The sequence below is a fragment of the Diadema antillarum genome, unplaced genomic scaffold, assembly GCF_040938485.1.
Source record: "Diadema antillarum isolate AM-2024a unplaced genomic scaffold, OU_Dant_1.0 scf00000167, whole genome shotgun sequence".
Lineage (NCBI taxonomy): Eukaryota > Metazoa > Echinodermata > Echinoidea > Diadematoida > Diadematidae > Diadema > Diadema antillarum.
In genome coordinates, this window is record NW_027271056.1 from 1,051,151 (window position 1) to 1,071,282 (window position 20,132).

At 38.0% G+C, this 20,132-nt stretch overlaps 1 protein-coding gene across 1 annotated transcript; it reads left to right on the forward strand.

Moving 5' to 3' along the window:
- Positions 1-14,879, forward strand: LOC139722594 (uncharacterized). The gene is made up of 4 exons (XM_071633897.1): positions 1-288; positions 4,616-4,748; positions 13,993-14,139; positions 14,850-14,879. Exons 1-4 carry the CDS (start codon positions 173-175, stop codon positions 14,877-14,879), a joined length of 426 nt encoding a protein of 141 aa, XP_071489998.1. The 5' UTR covers positions 1-172.
- The last annotated feature ends 5,253 nt before the right edge of the window (positions 14,880-20,132 follow it).

Below are 20,132 nucleotides of genomic sequence, written 5' to 3' on the forward strand. Positions count from 1 at the left end.
TTCCAACTTCTCACTGGACGTATACATCCTGTTAGGAGCTTGCCCTTGTGTGCGTTGGTGCTCGAATTGAACTGCTCAAGTTGGAGATTTACCCCTTATTCTTTACAGTTCAGTCAGAGGATTTTCATGAACGACTCAAGTTTCTTCAAGTGAGTGAAAGCGTCTTCGTGCCATGACCGCAAGGTGGCATATATCATGGCCAGAACTTATGGCCGTTCTGCTTGTGGTAGGACTAGGAGCGTGCTTGGGAGAGTCGCGGGAAAAACGAGCAGCGGACAATAACAACCAGTAAGTGAAAGTATTATTTCAGTTATTTGTTTCTTTACTCGTACATTATATAGACGAGTGTTCATCTGATTCGCAACATTGCGAATAAGCCTCGAGTAAATGTCGACCCCCCTGTTCTGACTAACGTCAGGGTAGGGAGTCGAGCCGACCGTCGTTTGTCAGCCAGCTTGTTTGAGGGATCCGCCCCTTTCGACAGGGATGTCGTTATCTCATTTGGAACCCGTGGACGAAGCGGGACGTGTGCCAAGTCTTCAAAGTACAGTGGAAACGTTATAATATTATAAGTGTACCGAATGGATCTTGTGAAGAACCTCCTTTATTCTCCAGTATTGATGTTATCCCATGCCATACCATGTGTGTACCCTTTGCATTTCCATGAACTTCTGTTCTGGAAGTTCGTTCTTCTGACTAACTGTATCTATCTCATCTGCCGATCTGGTGGTGGTGTGTGTGTTTTTCTGTTTTCACCCTCCAAGTGTTTCCTTCCTGGTAGAAATTCATTAGATTTTGAGTTACTGCTATCAGCCCATCACCCAAATTGGCAATGACCTTGTGTTAATGTGTTTTCAGTAGGGTAATCACATTCACATTTTTTTTTTTTTTTTTTTTTTTGGGGGGGGGGGAGGGTTGGATGGGATTTAATGTATTGAACTGGGGATACATTGTACATAGACATCTAGTACTGCTAGGCACTACTAGTACTACTACTAGTACCATAGTAGTAAGCTAGTCTGGGACTGCAGAACAGGAGGGAGCGGAGGAGGCTGACTTGTGAAACTATAACCTGGGAAATGTTTTACCCTTGACCACCATCCCCCAGCCCCACTCCCCCACCCCCCCCCCCCCAAAAAAAAAAATGCCCCACTACCCCTGCTAGTATCAATCAATGGTCTGAAGCCAGATTTTATGAAGATAATGGATGCAGCCAAGAGTCAAAGCTACAATGTAGGCACAAATGTCAAATGTCATTCATTCATTCACCATTCATTGCCTGAATTTAAATGATCTTGCCTGAGTTTTAGTTGGCATGAATCAAAATTTAGATCAAATAGCAGTGGCGGATCCAGAGGGGGGCGCAACCGGCGCACGCCCCCTTTATTTTTCGTTAAAACCAAAAGAAATAAAAAGAAAAAAATGAAGTGAAACCTGGAAGTGGCACCAAAAATATTAGTTACGCCCCTCTTTACAGAATTCCTGGTAGTGCAGCCAGGATACCAGGCTACCAGGATTGTTTTTTTTTTTTCAACCAGCTCTTCTGTGTAGTGGCTGTCCTTTCTCCCCTTTTTTGTCAAAATTAAGTATTTGTGAGCTGTACACCTGTGAAGTTCCTTATCTACAAAGAGGGTCTGTACATCAAAGTCACTTGAAATGTGTTCGTGTAAGACTGCTAAATTTTGAATTTTATAAGTATTGTTTTTTCTTTTTGATAAATGTGACCCTCTTTTTAAGTGTCAGAGCTCTCCAGTTGTTAGTGTGGCACAGAAAAGTGCCTTACTTTTTTTTTTTTTTTTTTGATTTCCAGAGCAGAGTAGTGGTAGGTACATGCAAGCATTCCAAATCAAACTTCTTTATGAAAATCATTCTGGTGACTCTTGGTGTCTAAACAATACATGCATGTGATGTGGGTTTTTGTGTGTGTGTGTGTGTGTGTGTGTGTGTGTGTGTGTTTCCTCATAGTTTGTATGTAAAATTTTTAAATGTCCACTGTCCAGTACTTAGTATTTCATTCAAAATGTTTCTCAATTCTACCCCAGTCTCACATCATCCTAACTGATCATTATTCTGAAGTTATTCAACCAGGAATAACATCATTTTTGTACATTTTAATAACAGAAACATTGAATTGTCACCATTTTTATTAAACAAAATCAGTGGATGATTGTGTGGTTATGACATCATCAGCTCACTCATTAGCATAATTCCTATCATTTATATGAGAATTGTTCTGCAGAAATAAGTGAAACCTCACAATTTCATGACTTCCCTAAATATTATCTGACTTTGATCAAATTTTTACTGTTGTTTACATAAAGTTTACTCTTTCGTGTCAGACCATGGCTGCATTTATCGAACACGAGAAAGAGAATCATGTTTTAAAACATGTTTTAAATGGCGGTTTACGAATGTGGTTTAAAATGCGATTCTATGGGTGTCCCGTTTATCTAACCATCGTGCAATCACAATTCAAGTTTTGCCACTGAGCAGCTGCTTTGTGCTATTTGACCTGGTAAGTACGAGTTCAAGGTCAACTGCATACCACCAAACATTCACACACAAATAACGGATAGAAAAACAAATGGTGCACAGTTTTCTCAGCAACCGGAAACAGCTGGTTAGTAGTTGACCTTGAGACATAAATGTGTTTCAAAACGGCATCGTGTTTTATCTACTCGCAGAAAGGCAATGTTGGTCTCAAACGCTTTTCAAAATGTCCTTTGAATGGTGTTTTCCAATTGGTGTTTCTAAATGCGCTGGAAAACGTGGTTGCATTACACGTGTACATGTATATCCAACGCCTGAAAATGCTTCAAACGTATTTAGGTTTGTGATTCTGCCTCTGAAAATTTTTAGATTGCGATGTACATAAACTTATTTCGTATGGATAACTGGACTGGAATCAATTATTAAAGTCGGTGGCCAGATGAATGGCTGTGATTTTCATGTTCAGATTCAAATTCAGATAGATTCTCACTCCTCTCTTGTTGAATCTGCTAATAAAAAAAAAAAAAAAAAAAAAAAAAAAAAAAAAAAAAAAAAAAAAAAAAACTTCTATGGTATACTGAATTATTATGCCATTTTCTTAAATCTGTCAAGGGATGGGAATGGATACACTTTACTACACAAAAAACACACCAAAAATTTAAAGTTCCTAATTACAATGTAGTTTAGGGCTACCTTTTATTTTTTCCTTTTTCTTGTTGACATGTATTTGCTCCTGCAGCAATTGCTCAAATGAAATATCTGCATGCTAAGCCAAACATGAATTCTACCCACAAAAATAACCCTAACCCTGATCCTAATCCACACATCAAACTAAACCTACAAAGCTATCACAACCATACAGCTGTATATATCCCGAAGTCCTTGGAGAAAATAAGACTGGAGCAATTGTCGTAAGAGCAAATGTTATGTCACCACATTGGAGAACTCTGAAATTGGTGCCCGCCAAGCTCTCAGAATTTTTCCCCTTTCTGAGAATTGTGTGTCCTGTGATGTAATAGGATTTTGTAGAATGTGGTTACCAAATGGCTCTCTGTGTTTGTTCACTGAAAGCATCTGGTCTACGTGAACATCTGTCCTGCACAGTCCAATGATTCAGTGCATCTTGTTCTTCAAGTTTGTCTATAATAGCACACACAAGGTGCATTATACCAATTACCAGTATGTATACTGACTTTACTCAGTACTTGTGCTTGACTGCATTCCCTTTTTAATTCCAAAGTTTCAGTGATCATTTTTCAGTAGTGTAATCATCCCAACAGAAATACTTAGGTACAGTGTATCTAGTGTACCTCATGTGGTTGTTGTTGTTTTGTTTTTAGATAGTTGAGCTTTTTTACTTGAGAATCTATAGCATGCCAAGAAAGTTGTTTGTGTCGGACAGGTTGAACAGAAGCCATTCAATAAGAAGTCTTCAAGCATGGGTTTGAACAATTCAGTAGTCACGAATGTAAGAAAGTCAGTTGTTTGAACAAGCCCACTTTCCATTCACATGCAAAATGTTTACAAATTTGCTGGGGCTGCCCCATCCTCGGGATGGAGCCATTACTGAATTTGGTGATGCATGCTATGGTCTGAAAATCCAACTCCCTGTGCATCAGGTGTGCATACTGTTCAAGTTCATACAGCAGCACAAAAAACGGGGGTAAAAAGTCATAACAGTTCCCACTTGGGGGTTCAATCTGGAGGGGCAATATCATGTGAACATGGTAATGGTACACGTTGCAATTGATCCCTGGAGTTAGCTGTAGTGTGAAAAGGGAGTGGAAGCTTGAATTCAGCCTAAAGGGAGTCTGGCCATGTTCACACTCTTGTTCAAACATTTACAAGTCTAATTTGTTTGTTACTCCATGCAAATCATCTCTGATTTAGGTTTAGACTCAGAATGAGATCAGACAAGAACTTCGCCCAAGCCCTTATTGAACTCAATATAATGTGAGACTAAGCTTATCTAGAGATTTGATAAGTCTGAGACTGAGTCTATGGCTGGCAGAGCCCCACAAAGAACAGTGATGTGAACAGGGATGCCATCAACCAGGTGACCTTCGCTTCCCATGGTTTTCACTCATATGCATGATTTTTTTTTGTTGCTCATCTTTCTTTACAGACCAAATATTGTCACCAATGATGGACACCTCATCTTCCAAACTGGGGCAAACCACAACATTACCTTCAAGACTGGAGGGGGAGATGGAAGAGTTAATATTGATAATTATGACCTGACGGAGGTGTCCAGAACAGTAAGTACAAGCCAGATCTCTTTTTCTTCCAAGGATGCCGGTAATTACTAGTATCTCTTTATAGAGCAAAATATGGCAGGCATCAATTCATATTTGGGGTTGCACACTCTCATTTCATTTCATATGCAGAGCTGTTTTTACAATTAACCCCCCCCCCAAAAAAAAAAAAAAAAACCCAAAAAACAAAACAAAACAAAGCAAAACAAAACACACAACAAAACAAAACAACAGCAAAAAAAAAAACAAGCAAAAAAACAACCAAAAAACCCCAAAACAAACACTGAAGTGATGACAGTTCCTAGCATGAGATTTGAACAGTGGCACCACCAGTTCTCAACTGTTGATTTTGGAACTATGAGTGCTGACTCAATGAATATGTCTCTTTGGATGATCTCTGCAGGTATACAATTCCTTCATTTGCCTTGTAGGCTCTAGGTCTTGTGGAACTGACATTGAACCCCAAGTCTATTAGTAAAATCAATTGTATATGTATTTGTTTGTTGTACACACCTTGTTGTACATATGGTGGGACAAGCTCGGCCAAACTTTCATGTTGTCGAGGAACAGTTTTTGTTCCCTTGGTTGTGCATATCTAACAATCAGATTACATGCTACATTACAAAACTCCCCTGTTCCATGTGGGGGTTAGGATACGAAATAGTGAAAAAGTAATCCGTAGAGCTGTGTTTTTATTCTGTTTCAGCAGATATCCTGACAAGCATTGTACACACTTCCTATTTGAGGCTTGTTTGTTTTGTTTTATGGTAAGTTTGTGAGGTTAATGTCAGGAAAATGTTTCTTACACAGTGTAGGTCATAAAGATAAAAGTTAATTTCATCGTATTGATCCCCAAATGAATTTTACGCAGTGCTGTTTAACATCGCACCAGATGATTTGCAAAGCTGCATATTATCGAAAATACTGTAGGATTTTTCCTCAATTTCCTCCCAGTGTTTTATTAAAATTATTATAAAGACCTGGTAAGCATGCTGGAGAGTATCCTCAGAATGGGGACTTTAATAGCAAGTTATACAAGCGTCGGTTGTTCACTGTATTCTTAATAGTGACAAAGGTGGAAAAATTGACTAAGTGTGCAGAAACTTGAGAGGTAAATCAGGGTAGATGATTTCTTTTCTGAGCAAAATAGCAAAATGTAACAGAGTTGGCCAATATTACTGTGTCAGTTTTACCTGCAGTGAAGGTCAGTATCAGTGCATGCATTTACACCTGTACATTGATTTTGTTACCTATCAGGGTCCAAGATTACTGCAATCTTGAGTATTTCCTCTTAAATGGAATTCATGGAAACACAGCTTCCCAGTACATAACAACTCTCTGTGGACCGAGAGCTACTCGTAGTTCCCTGATTACATTTTTGCAGTGAAGAAAGTAGGGTGCACTTTGCATACCTGTGGTTACTAATGCCTTCCGTGAACAAACAACGAGCGTGGTAAAACTTTCTCCGTGCCTATGAGGCTGAAGAAAACAGTCAAATGGATGGTGAGTTCCACAGGACTGTGAGTCGTTCATGTGCAGTGAGTGAGAGAGGTCTTGGTAATTGTCCTCTCATTTATGTGGGTTCAGCGTGTACACCTTCCTTGTGCTCCTGTTCATGTCTTGTGAAACTTGAAACAGAGATGAGGGAACTAAAATTGGATGTGACTAGTACTAAAGATGTGCTATGTATAGAAACAAAGAGAAACTTTGTGTTGACCTTCTTTGCAGCATTCACTGATTTCCAATAATCTTTACTTGCTACCCTGGTATATTAAACAGAATGTTGTACACATGCTACAAATCAACATCTTGCTTTCGTAGTGCAGTTCTGTTTTTCAAGAAATTAAATTGTTTTCCGTTCTATTTGTTATGTGTTCTCAGCTGACATTGCATACATATGGTTTGGAAGAGTAAGAGACACTCTCCAACATGTGTGCAATATGTGAATAATAGAATTTAGCAGCTCCTTTTAATAATAGACATAGATATATTTGATGTTGTTATCTATTTGAAACAAGAATTGTTGCATTGCATTGTCTATGATGCACTGCACTTCAGAAAGCTATTCTTGTAGTCTGAGCTAACAACCTTGACATTTCCCTTGAAACATCTCTGCAGGGTTAAGCCCCTTAAGCTCCCTATGACCTTTGAACTCTGTCCGTTTGTAGCATGCCAGCACCTTGTAATGCAGTAAATCAATACTGTTTCTTGACATTTAAGGGTTTGCACTATTACCTCAGATAGATGAGGATTGTAAGAAAGTCGTGTCACTACAATGTAGTCTGTAAAATATTCAATCCAGAAGAAGTATAAACATTTCCTCCAACAGTTACTGCACAAATGTGGGAATTCCTTATTCAGCATTAAAACTTTCAGTTGTTGAAAGTAGGTCATGATATTTGGAACATGGTATCAAAGTGCAAAACACTGATGCAAAGATCAGAAGTTGTCCTGATCGAAAGTATGATGACAACAAGTGTTCTCATGGCACACAATGTGGACTTTTTGATGAAAATATTTTGCATTTGAAATACCACTAGATATAAATATTGAACTTCCCTGAAGATGAACCCACTTGCGACTCTGGTAGCAGTGACTGTTTCGATAAAAGCAAGCCATTGATACACCTTTTGTGTATGCCACCATTGGAATAAAACTAGTTTATGTTGAATCATTTAAACCCTCTGTGTACCCAGGCATTTAGCTTTAACTTACCAAGCCTTTTCATCGGCATTCCGTAATCCATTCAAACCTGATGTGGTTGTAATCCTGAGCAAGCCCACTTCATTCATTCCAGTGGGAAGGCCATGGTGACACGAGAAAGTCTTACGGTAGGATTAGGTTCATTGTAGTCATTATCAATTACTGGTAGTATCCAGACACCCATTCTGATCGGGTTATATTGTCATCTATGCCATATATTCAGCGAGTCTAATTTTTCGAGAATTGGGACTTCCCGACAATATCACAAGTGGTTAAATTTGTGTAAAGTACTGAATGGAGAAATGTATGCTTGCATGTCACATTCATATCAGGACTAGGGTTAATATTTTTGCATATGTACCAATGTGTTAAAATTTCAGCATTTATCATATAGGCCTACAGTGTCAGAATTCTTTATGAAGCTTTTTGTTGATAAACTCTGTCATAGATGACTAAAGATAGAAATTTATAGGTGTTTATGTACAGCCACATTTCATGCAAATATCGTCTCTATATTGTAACATATCGACTGTGGTTTGCTATGTATTTTGTGAATTTGTAAACCATCTTGGAATAAAAGCATTTTTTGAATACACAGAAGGCATGTTTGGTTGGTATGTACAGTGTACTGATTTGGCTAGTTTATCATGATGACAATAACTTTGTTCTTTTGGCCATTTTATATGCAATTATGAATGACCTTTCTAATATTTTTGTCGTTGAGATATTGAATCATGTCACAGTTCCTTAATAGACGCCATAACCATGAGTTCTGCGTACATGTACGAATATATGTGTGTTCAAAGTATGAATTTTTTAAGTTGTGGAAAAATGAGCAAAGAAAGTGGGATTCCATGGGGATTTTCTAAGTATTGTGACTTTGTTGACGTGCACATCAGCAAAAACAAAGCTTTCTTGTTGGGTTTTCTGATCTCAACAAGTTATTACTGAAGGCCTATATACTGTAAAACAACATACATTGTATATTCGCTTTGTGAAATTTTTGTGAATTGGAGCGAACAGCCTATTTTGTGAAATGAAATTTTCGCGATGGCGTTCAGTGCATATATTGTAGAGAAGTATTTTTGTGTGCATTTTACAGTACATTTCTTGACATCAGAAGAGAGGTTCGTACTCCCGTTTGCCTGTAGGCCTATGCAATTTCCATGTTACTTGAGGTCTCTTGGGAATCAAGGCCATACCGACAGGGGCGGGGTAAGCAGAACCTGTCACACATTGGTTCCCAGCACTTTGTAGACTGGTATTGCAAAACAGATCACCCCACTAAAAGGGTTGCCAGACTTCGTGAGACTATTCAAGGATATAGTCCGTTATGACCATGCTTTAAGTGAAGCTGGGAATCGTAGTCAATGGGGACCCTCCCACTATTTCGACTGAACATTTGACATAGAGTGATTCAACTGATTCCAGGTCCATGAAATTGTAATTGAATTGCAATACTTGAATGGACTCAGCAACTAACTGCACTATCATCATCCTGCTGTGTCGGCTTACAATTTCCTCTCTCTTTAATCCACTTTCCTTAGAGCTTTTAGCTTCTCTCTCTTGGCATTATGTGATGCACAATATAATATAAAACAGTGTACATAACCCGTACAGGTTCTCAGAAACAACCATCAAGATTTTAAGGGAACTGTGAAAGAGTCAGGAACACAGACAGACATTGATACAGACATACAACGCTATGTATTTCTGCAGTACGTACAATGCTTTTGTGTGACTCTCCTTGACTCTAGATATTGTGCTGAGTATCTCTGCTTGATACTGCTCATCTGTTGCTCTATTATTCAGCTACCAAGAAAGAATACTGTTACATGCTCTTTGTTGGTGACTGTTAAAATAGATAGGCCTATTTCTTTCGAAAAATTGGTTCTTTTACTGTGGTGATAAATAACAAGAATGCATTTATAGACCACAATGATCAGTTGAAACCTAAACATCTGTTAAAATACAAGAATTTCTTCCGAATTTTTTATTGTTTGTGTACAATTTAAAAACAAAGTATCATCTATGAAGATGAGTGCATGTAATTTTTTAGCCATCATCTCACTGCAGTCTTATTTTGTGAATTTCATGGGGTCACAGAAATTTGTGAATTGATTACGTAACTGACAGAAATATTGCTTCATGTTTAAATGAATTTCAAAGGTAGGAAAGAGCAAAAGTTTTCCTCAGAAATAGGTAATATGATTTTATATACTGAAAAGAAATGAGAGATTAGTTGCTGAATTGCACACTTAAAACAAAATTCTAATTGATAATTGTGAGCAAAGCCAATGGTGAGAATTGCAAGGTAGTAATATCCTCTTCCAATGTGTGCAAAAATGGGTGAAATTTAACAACTTTCATAATTGTCTAAAGTCCAATTTTGATAAAATTTCTTTTATTCTGTTCATCTCCGATTTTACTGTATTCATCAGAGTCCTCTTGAACTTGGTGTAGATTACACTTTGTAAGGGCAATGCACTCCTTTTAGCTGGCATAGATGTAGGAAAGGGGAAATGATTATGCTGTATTACCCCTTATTTAACCTCCTTTTATCAACAATGCCTGGAGAAATATGAGAAACCAGGGTCCGTTGTCCTTGGGATGAGTGGAAGACAGGAAGTCATTAAACTCCCAGATTGATACAATATTATCAAAAGGGCATGTTCAGGCTGGAAATAAAACGATCCCTTCTATTTTGGATTTGTGATCCAAAATTTTTTTCAAAAAAAAAAAATTACTATTATATTAATTAATGGCAAGTGGCTTGCTAGGCGTTCACACAGTCAAATTAGTGAGATTTGGATCGCAATGCAAACCTCACTCTCAAACTGCCATGTAAACCCCCCCTGATGCAATGTTTATGAATATCATTTGAAACAAAAAAAAGAAGAAGAAAAAGATGGATTTTCTTTTTGTAATCCCATTATCTTACTAGCCACACTAAACCTTGGGAGAGGTACCCAAGCCAGAGTCATTCTCAAGTCATTGTTTTAAAGGGATGGTATAGTATTGGTAGAGATGAGGATTGGGCTTTTAATTTTTTTTTTTTTTTTTTTTTTGCGAGATACCAAGAAACCACTTCATAAAATTGATAGTACAGAGCATACCATTCTAAAAGGAATTCAAAGTTTATTTGATGAAAATTGGTTTTCGAATGGCTGAGACACCCAAAAAGAAATCAGAACAAATTGATAGTGATAAAAAGTGGGCCCCACCTTTTATTAGTAATTAGGATTGCTCTGTCTTGCAGCTTGGAAATGTTATTTTGACCATGTGTTCAACGGCAATGAAATAAGGTGGATTTTGGGGCATCCCAATCCACAGAGTGGTAATTTCTGTGTGAGAATTGACCTTGTTGAAACTGATTTTCCTTTTTCAAATGTCAGCGAGGCTATCGTTCATTTAAAGACACTCCCAGCTGACAAATGATGTGTGTAGTAAACAGACAATGAAAGCTGTTGCTATTTAGTTACTTACTTAAGATTTATCTGGCTTTTTGTCATGGTTTGCTGACCAGTAAAGAAGTGAGGCAGGAGCCTTAAAGGGAAGATAAACCCCAGAGCAATGTGGATTGAGTGAAAGCAGCAGCATCAGTAGAACACATCAGTGAAAGTTTGAGGAAAATCGGACTATCGATGGCAAAAGTTATGAATTTTTAAAGTTTTGATGTTGGAACCGCTGGATGAGGAGACTACTAGAGGTTATGACGTATGAGTGGACAACAATACCTAGAAAATATAAAGAAAATTCTGCAAAAAATCCATTTTTCATGAAATTTACAAATTCCATCAACTTGATATTGGCATAATGTTAAGGGTAGCAATTATTCCCCCTGCTTTCTGAAAGCGGTTGTCCATTGCTCTTTCATAATTCTAGAAAAGTGAATTTTTGTTGAATTTCCTTTATATCTTTTTCTTTGTATCGTTGTCCACTCATACGTCATATCCTCTAGTAGTCTCCTCATCCAGACCGGTTCCAACACCAAAACTTTAAAAATTTCATATCTTTTGCATCGATTGTCCGATTTTCCTCAAACTTTCACTGATGTGTTCTACTAATGTTGCTGCTTTCACTCAATCCACATTGTTCTTTGGGTTTACCTTCCCTTTAAGACCATTTAATTGCTGAGATGACTCCTCTCCGTGGTAACTGTATTCATGGTCATGGTATCATAAAATGATACCACTAGATAATCATGATTCAGTTCAGAGGGGCAATGTCAGTAGAAGAGATAACAGAAACATAGAGCATTGTGCTCTACAAAGATGGAGAGCAAGACAAACATACCAATCAGATAATTGAGCAATTAAAGCATTAGACTCAACACAGTCGAGACAACGAGATGAAATTAAATTGTTTTTTTTTTTATTTCAACAGTAATGAAAAGCAGCAAAGCGGCATTGCTGAAGTAACGTATCACTATTCCTAGCAGGAACAGTGGTAAAGATTGGAGGAATGTATGTAAAAATCACTAAAATCATCAATCCTGACACTTTTTAATGATACAAACAACTACTTTCTTTGGGTCATTATGTGGGTCTGCTTTGTTCGCTGCCATCTAGTCTCTTTTGATATATTTTTTTTTCTCGAAATTTTGTAATACTTCTTCCATTTTCTCCTGGCTGTTAGCCTAGAAATCAGTTGTCACAGTTTTAAGCAATGTCAGGACAATCAATTCCCTACATGTACATAAATGTAGATATGTTATCAGTATGCAGTATGTGTAGAAAGGTGAGACCAATACGTAGGTGAATACCCATTTGTGCACATTTTTGTAATATTTTCATTCAAAGCTGGGTGAGAAAACTGCCCCTGTGTCGAAGATTAAAGTGGGCGTATCCCAGTGCTGCCCTGTGCTGCTTATTCCGTGGTCATGGATTTGTTTGTCTGTTTGTTTGTTTGTTGTAGTTTGTGGGGTGGGTGGAAAGTGGAAAGTTGGGGGGGGGGAGTTGTGTTACTGTGTTATCAAGGTCAGGTGTAGAAAGCCAACACCAGAGCAATTACAGTGACAACATCCATCGGCTTCTAATTCACCCGCCTCATTCATCGACAGATCTCGATTTTGGTGATGTCTTGTGTCTGCATGACCATGGACTTTGTAGGTCCATGGTATGACTTACAAGTACAATATGGGAAAGATGATCTGTAGTTTATCATTTTAGAGAGGCAAGTGATACACCTTATATTGTCCAGTCACCATTGGTAAGGGATATTCTATATTGTAGTTTCAGTGACACTGACTCTGATTTTTCCTTTGTCTAACATAAGGCCTATTCTCTTTTAGTGAGAGTAAGCACATTACTTCTAAGTTGTCGGTCTTTCTTCTACAGATGCTGTATACTGTACAGATATGTATGTGCAATAGATACCTGAACATAATAAAAAAAAACTTAATTTGGGCTAACTAGCAGGACATTGTTACAAAATTAAGTCTGATTAAATGACAAATGAAAGTTGTTGTTTTTTTTTTAAACAAGGGATTTCATTTATTGTGGATGCAATTGTGCAGCTTAGTTTTCCTTCAAGTGTTTATGGCAGTGCTATCAAGAAGCATATCCATAGAAAGTTGCAAGAGATAAATTCAACTAGGAAAAACCAAACACTAAATAAAAGGATACATCACACATTTTGTTGTTGTTGTTGTTTCCAATGTAGGAGGCATTTTTAATTCTGTCCAAGAATAGCAACAGTTTAATTCCCACAACATTTCAGTCCCAAGGTGTTGCCATTTCTTGTGGGTACCAGGTATCTAAAGATGAAGCATCACTATGATAAATCAAAACTCATGTAGTCTGAATGAGTTAATGAAAAAAAAAATATGAGAAGGAATATCCAGTCAAGATTTTAGTCCAAAACCAGAATATTTTCTTTAAATATGGTAACATTTGAACTGAATACGATTTTCGCTCTGTAGTTACAAATGTATGTCACAGATAGCATCTTGAAAACTCTACATTAAGTACTATCAAACAAAGACTGCTCTTTAGTTATATCATTAAATCGTTACAATTTCTTTTCATTACATAACTCAAAGAAAAACACAAGTTGGGCAATAAGCATATCATAGTTATGGACAATATATACATACAGTTGTATTCTATTCTTCAGGTGATTCCATATATACATAGACTGAGGATGTTAAATATTTTTCATTAAAGGCATTTAATTTACCATTTGCATATATAAACAAAAACGCAGCATTAATGCTTTAAAATAGTTCTAAAATGTGAGTTAGGGATAGGAACAACCGCTGTAAAAATTTTGAATCAGTAAATGTACAAAATGTGAATAATAAGTGTAATAAAAATGTTTCCAAACTAAACCATCTACAGTTATGGTTTAGTGAAAAAAATACTGATATCTCCTTTTAATATATTTTAGGCTTTATTGCAAAAATCTTTATATGGTAGGATGTTTTGTGGTACAAATGACAGATGCATATGCATCAAATGTGATATTTTGAAAATTTTTTAAATCACTGCTCCCAAAGGTAATCTGGACCTTTAATCTTACAGTCTTTTTTATCTCTTCTCAGGCCATGAACAACAAGGCTAATCTAGAAACGATGCGGAATGATGTAGATACATTGCAGTCCGCAACAGATTCCTTGACGACAAGAGTAACCAGCTTAGAGAACAACGGAGGTGGGGGAGGAGGAACTGACCCAGCCCTTGAAAGAAGGGTAAGTATAGGGGCTTTTTACATTTGCAAATTTTTGCTTAGTCCCGTACCAACAGTGGGGCTAAGGGGGGGGGGGGGGGGGGGGGGCCTTAACCCCACCGTTGGTACCGGACTTTCCTTAGCCCACTTTCTGTTTACACTTGTTTTTGCCAAAGTGGGCTAGCCCCACCGATAATCCCATACTATCTGACCCTGCTTGTAAGAAACACAAGTGTAAAAAGGGCTGAAGTCCGACCCCCCACTGACCAATCAGAAACGAGGTAATCAAGTGCTGCCGATGGGTGCGTGTACTTGTACAGTGCACAGCCTAATCATGAATATTCATGTGGTTTGGAAAGTACGGGGCTAAGAAATACGAGTGTAAAAAGGTCAATTATCTCCTTAGCCCAGGACAAGAGCTTTTCTACGGGATTTATTGGCGAGTGTAAAAAGCTGAAACAATTGGTACGGGACTAGCGATAGTCCTGGGTCAGAGAAAGTACGGGGTTAAGAAACACAAGTGTAAAAAGGGCTTATGAGGTCTACATCGGCTTGTTTGGGCTTGTGAACTCAGAACACATTTTCATTGGCTTATACTAAATTCGAGATAAACACATTTTTTTTTTTCTTTTTGAAATGTCATTCTCATCAGCAGAAAAAGAAAATCATGATAAAAATCTGCTTGTTAATGCCATTACATCTTTTATTTAATAATTGCTTTGATCTGCACAGACCCACTGGACTGCAGTAGGTGTGTACTAAATAATAACAAATCAATGTATGTGATATCCATTTATATTATCTACTTACAGTCTGTTTGCAAATTTTGATGTGAAACAAGTTTTGGTAGCAGTATTTATACCATAAAAGATACATCAAATTCATGCAATTCTTCCATCAAGATGTTGTCAATCAGTTGCATTAGAAAATATATGTTCATCAATTTTTTATCATCACAAATACTGATTCGTTCAAGCTTTTTTTTTACTGCCATATTAAAGTCTGAGATCTTTCTGTTATTTATCGAGCATGAACACAATATGTTTATATTCTATTTTATTATGTAAAATCCCATACATACAGTTTTGTATATATCTCTTTAAATGTGACATTGTGAACTCCCCGGAGGCTCACTGCACTATGAAGCACTTGCTCATTTCTCAGTGCAGTTCATTTTGAAAATTATTGTCTAAACATTTTTCCCTTTTTCTCCCATAGCTTGCCTTGCTTGGAATATACAGAAGTGTAATCCAAGCATGAATAAACACACACACAAAAAGTTTCAACTTCAAAATTTTTTCTGACAGATTACTTGGACCGGGATAGTTAAAGGACAAGTCCACCTTCATAGACATGTGGATTGAGTGAATGCAGCAATATTAGTACACATCAGTGAAAGTTTGGGGAAAATCGGATAATCCGTTCAAAAGTTATGAATATTTTAAACATCTGCATAACTGGCTGAGAAGACTACTACAGTGCATTAGCATGATGTCATATGTGTACAACCATATAAAGAAAATAAAAAGAGAATTTCACAAAACTTTACTTTTTGAATAAAGTGCACATTTTCTTTGACTTGCTACTGACATACGTTAAGGGTAATATTATTCCCCTTGCCTTCTGAAAGAGAGAAGTCAAGTGTTCTTTTGTTAAGCAAGAAAAGTGAAAATATGTTGAATTTTCTTTATTCTTTCTTTATATCGTTGTACTCATGTGACATCACAAGCGATAGTAGTCTTCTCATCCAGCCTAGAGTGAGCAGAAACGTCAAAAATTCATAACTTTTGAACGGATTGTCCGATTTTCCTCAAACTCTCAATGATGTGTTCTACTAATATCGCTGCGTTCACTAAACCCAGATGTCTATGACGGTGAACTTGTCCTTTAACATAATGGGAAACCACGAACTACAGTATGTACATTTCAACGAAGAAGACTAAATTTGATTAACTTTATCTTTAAAAGAACCAGAGAGAATACATTAACTGTCAACAGGGCTGTAAGACTTGCAATCCAAAACATAATTTATTACGATTTGCCATGCTTACAGCAGGGGTCTAAATTGTTTCTTTATCAGAAGTTATCAAAACTTAGGCCAGGCTTCAAATATCTTGGTTTGCAGTCAAACAGATTTTCATGAATTATAAAAATTAGTGGAAAAGTTATTATGACTTGAAGACAACAAACAAAAAGAAATTTAAAAGAAAATGAAGATTACAACATAAAATGAAAGCATATGTGAATTTTGCCTGATGGGCAATTATGAAAACAGAACAACCAGGGAGGTAATAGAGGTCAGCATGCCTGATATCATTCATATTATGAAGACATTGCAGTACATGTACTTTATTGAAAGTTTGACTGAATTAAAATGAATAGAAATTAGATAAAATATTCAATATAGGCCTAAAGAATAGTACAATAATTATAATCTTTGGTTATCTAAGAAATAGATAAAGAAAGAAAGATTAAAGGAAAGCATGAAAGAAAGAGATGAAAGAGAAAGTTTAAAAGCAACAACAAACGTATGCAAATACATAAATAAAACAACGCCAGTCCTGGTTTCCTGGAAACCGCCCACTTTTATTGAGACGAGGTCAATTCGACTAAAAGTTTCTCTCCATCAATCACAAAGCAATGAAAAAAGCTCTTCCATGATTTACATATACTGCCCTCTGCGGTTAATTCCATACAGGGTGACGTCTTATCCGAACCAGTTTATTATGCACACTGAGTTTACGCTGCACATCACAATGCAATGCTTAGTCTGCCCCATGCATAGTGGCAGTGATCTTCCCGATGATTAGCTAGCTACATAGCTAGCTGTACACACTGTGCTGTAATACGTAGTGGTGGTCATACATTTTTACGTAGAACGTACACGACGGTCGTCGCCTCAGCTAGCTGTGTATCAAAATACGACCCTGTCTCTGCCCTGTAAATACATCTGGTGTCCGACGTCCCTTCCAAGATCTTGTGGGTAAATGAAACTTTATCAAAGTGTAGCGATGTATCACGTAGTTACAGTCAGTATCCTTTGTGATTTGTTGGAACAGGGGTAATTAACACAGTTGGTTTCACAGCACAGACAGGACTCCGAAGTCATGAAGTGCAGTGTTCCACTAGCTACAATGTATGCCTACTCCAGTATGTTAGTATAGCCTTGGCGTAGGGTGAGTACGGCTACGATTACGAGTAGGAGTTCTCACTGTGCAGTGGTGTTGTCGCAGTCATGCAAGATTTGCTATGTAGAAGCACTAGAAACTGAGATTCTCGACCACACACAGCCTGGAAAATGTGTTACTCTCTAACAGTTACAGTCTACACTCGACTCTTCTAAGTTCTAGTAGTTCTACTACAGTACAGTACTATAGACCTACTTTACTTAGTTTCGTAAATCATTCATTAGTAGAATCTAACGTTAGGGAACTTTTGTTTTGTTTTGTGTTTGTTTGTTTCTAGAACCTATAGGTAATTACTCTAACTAATCAATAGTCACAAATGATACTTGACAAGCCAGGCTAGGTAACAACAGTAGGGAATCCAAATTTCTAGCTAACTAATGTTAGTAATGAGTTAGAAGATTGGTGCTTAAACATTGTATCCATGTGGAGGTCTAACAAACGTTAGGTCTAAACGTAGACAGAAAGATCCGTCTGTCCGGAGGACTCTTTTGTATTTTGCCATTAACGCCGTCCTCCGTAGACAGACGGAAGGTTGTAGTACCCATTGCTGTGTGGATGTTCTTAACCACTGTCTCTATGGAAAATTGGGTGAGGTACCTCACCCTTCTCGATTGCGTCTAATTCACGGCCCTAGGTCGGCAAATTTAAGCTTGAATAGTTAAATCAACTGTTCAAGAATAGACTACACTCACCAGATTAATGAATAATCGAATATTTCGGTCGAATTTTCAACGCAAAACACACATCAACCAGCCCGTCGCGTCGTCACGTTCAAACTGCAGAAACATACAGTATGAATCTATTAGCCAATCACATGCGAGGTAGTTTCTACGTGTTTTTTTTACTTGATAAATTACCTCGCATGCGATTGGTTTACAGATTCAAAATGGCGACCTACAGCTAGCGAACGGCGATGTTGCGATATGGATAAAATTTCTGCATTATAACCGCGTTACTGTGAGTATTTCGATTGCAAAATGTGAGAAATTAACCCCAAATATTGCTGCATAATGTGTCATGTCATGTCAAACTTGTTTGAATGTAAAAAAGCTGTCTGAAATTTGGTTTATCGTAACGTTTGATCTGTGCGCTACTGCCACACAGGAGCTGGCATCATTGACTTCGGTCTGTATACGGAGGGGATCCGTGAAGCCAGACGCAGTCTCCGCGGAACATTCCCCGACGGACAGATACAGACCGATCTTTCGGTCAAGTCTAAACGTTGTCGTTAACTACACGCAGCCGCTGTCGCTTTGTGACAGCAGCTGCACGTCTGCTCCTTCGTAGATGTTATTTTTCAGCGGTGGGTGTACATTTCCTTCATGAATATCTTTATTAGTCGTGGAAAACTAAAATATAAGGAATCCTCGTAATCTATGATAATCATTCAATAATCGGTAGGGTAAGGGCACCAGTATTCGGTCAGCCCCCGGTATTCGGTCACTTATTACTAGTCACCAGCCAGTAAGTTCAACTGTCACAACACACGTAAATCACATTGATTCACATACATGCACACTCATTCACAACAGGAAACTCCCTTAGCCCCCTCTAAAAATCCATCCAAAATCTCAAATTTTACCGTCAAAAGTGCAGAATCGGCGCTACTTTCCAAAAGCGCGCGCGGATAAGGCCCAGTCTTAAGAGTACGGGTCGCCGAAAAAGCGCTAAAAATCGAGAAATGGGCCGTTCTCTCGCGGGATTTTTTGCTTATCGCAAGCTTGGAGTGTGATGGTATCCTCAAAAACGCAAGAGAAAAACAAAATTTCCGTACGTGCCGATACAGTGTCTCAATGCAAAAGGGTTGAATGCAAGTGCCGAGTCCCCAGTATTCGGTCACCAATGGGCGCCACAACGTCCCCGATGCAATTTTGCGCCAACAAGGTAGCGCGCGCGCATGTTTTTCAGCTGCCTTGAACACGCATTGACTTTGAACGCGCATATCGCGTGACCGAATACTAGAGCCGGTGACCGTATACTGGGGAATTTTCAAGGTGATATATTTTGCGATTTTGTGAAATTCTGTATGATATTTAACAAAACAAAAATTGAGATTAAAGAAATTTGATATATTTCACATACATTGCTGTAGATATGATGTATGTATGTATTATTTTAGTTTGAAAAATATTGCAAGAAAGCTTAAGTGACCGAATACTGGGGATGTTACCCTATGCGTTTTTTTTTTTAATTACGTCAAAAACCCACCGAAATCCGTCCTTAAAATCGGGTCTGTATTAATCATCCGTATTGCTTCACTCCTCATCTTCTGCGTGTTATTGAATGGCAATAACTCTCCTATACTACAACGTAGCTTGTCGGAGCGGAAGTGACGTCCAATCATGAGAGCAGCACACGCAGAAATACATGTACGTAGAAGACGATAAGCTTTACGTAACACACGAAACGCACGGGCGTATATACTGTAGAATGCTACCATGGTAGTACCTCGGATTGAGCGTTCGTGAACCTAGTTCGTTGATTTTGTGAATCATCGCACAATCTACTCCGAAAAATTCAACAGTAATGCACTTGTCAATGTAATGACGCACCCCACTACCCCCGGACATGGGTGCGTCATGGTCATTTTTTGACTGACCACACGGGGTTTTTGACGGACACCACAGTCACTTTTTTGACGGACATAACGCTGCAAGTGACGAACACCACAGTCACTTTTTTGACGGACAACACGTTGAAAGTGACGCACACCTCGGTCACTTTTTTGACGGACATCCTCGGTACATTTGACGCACCTCCGTAAATACTGAAACGATTTTTGCATACGTTTTATTCAAGCAATTTCATTTTCTTTTGGTTCGTACAC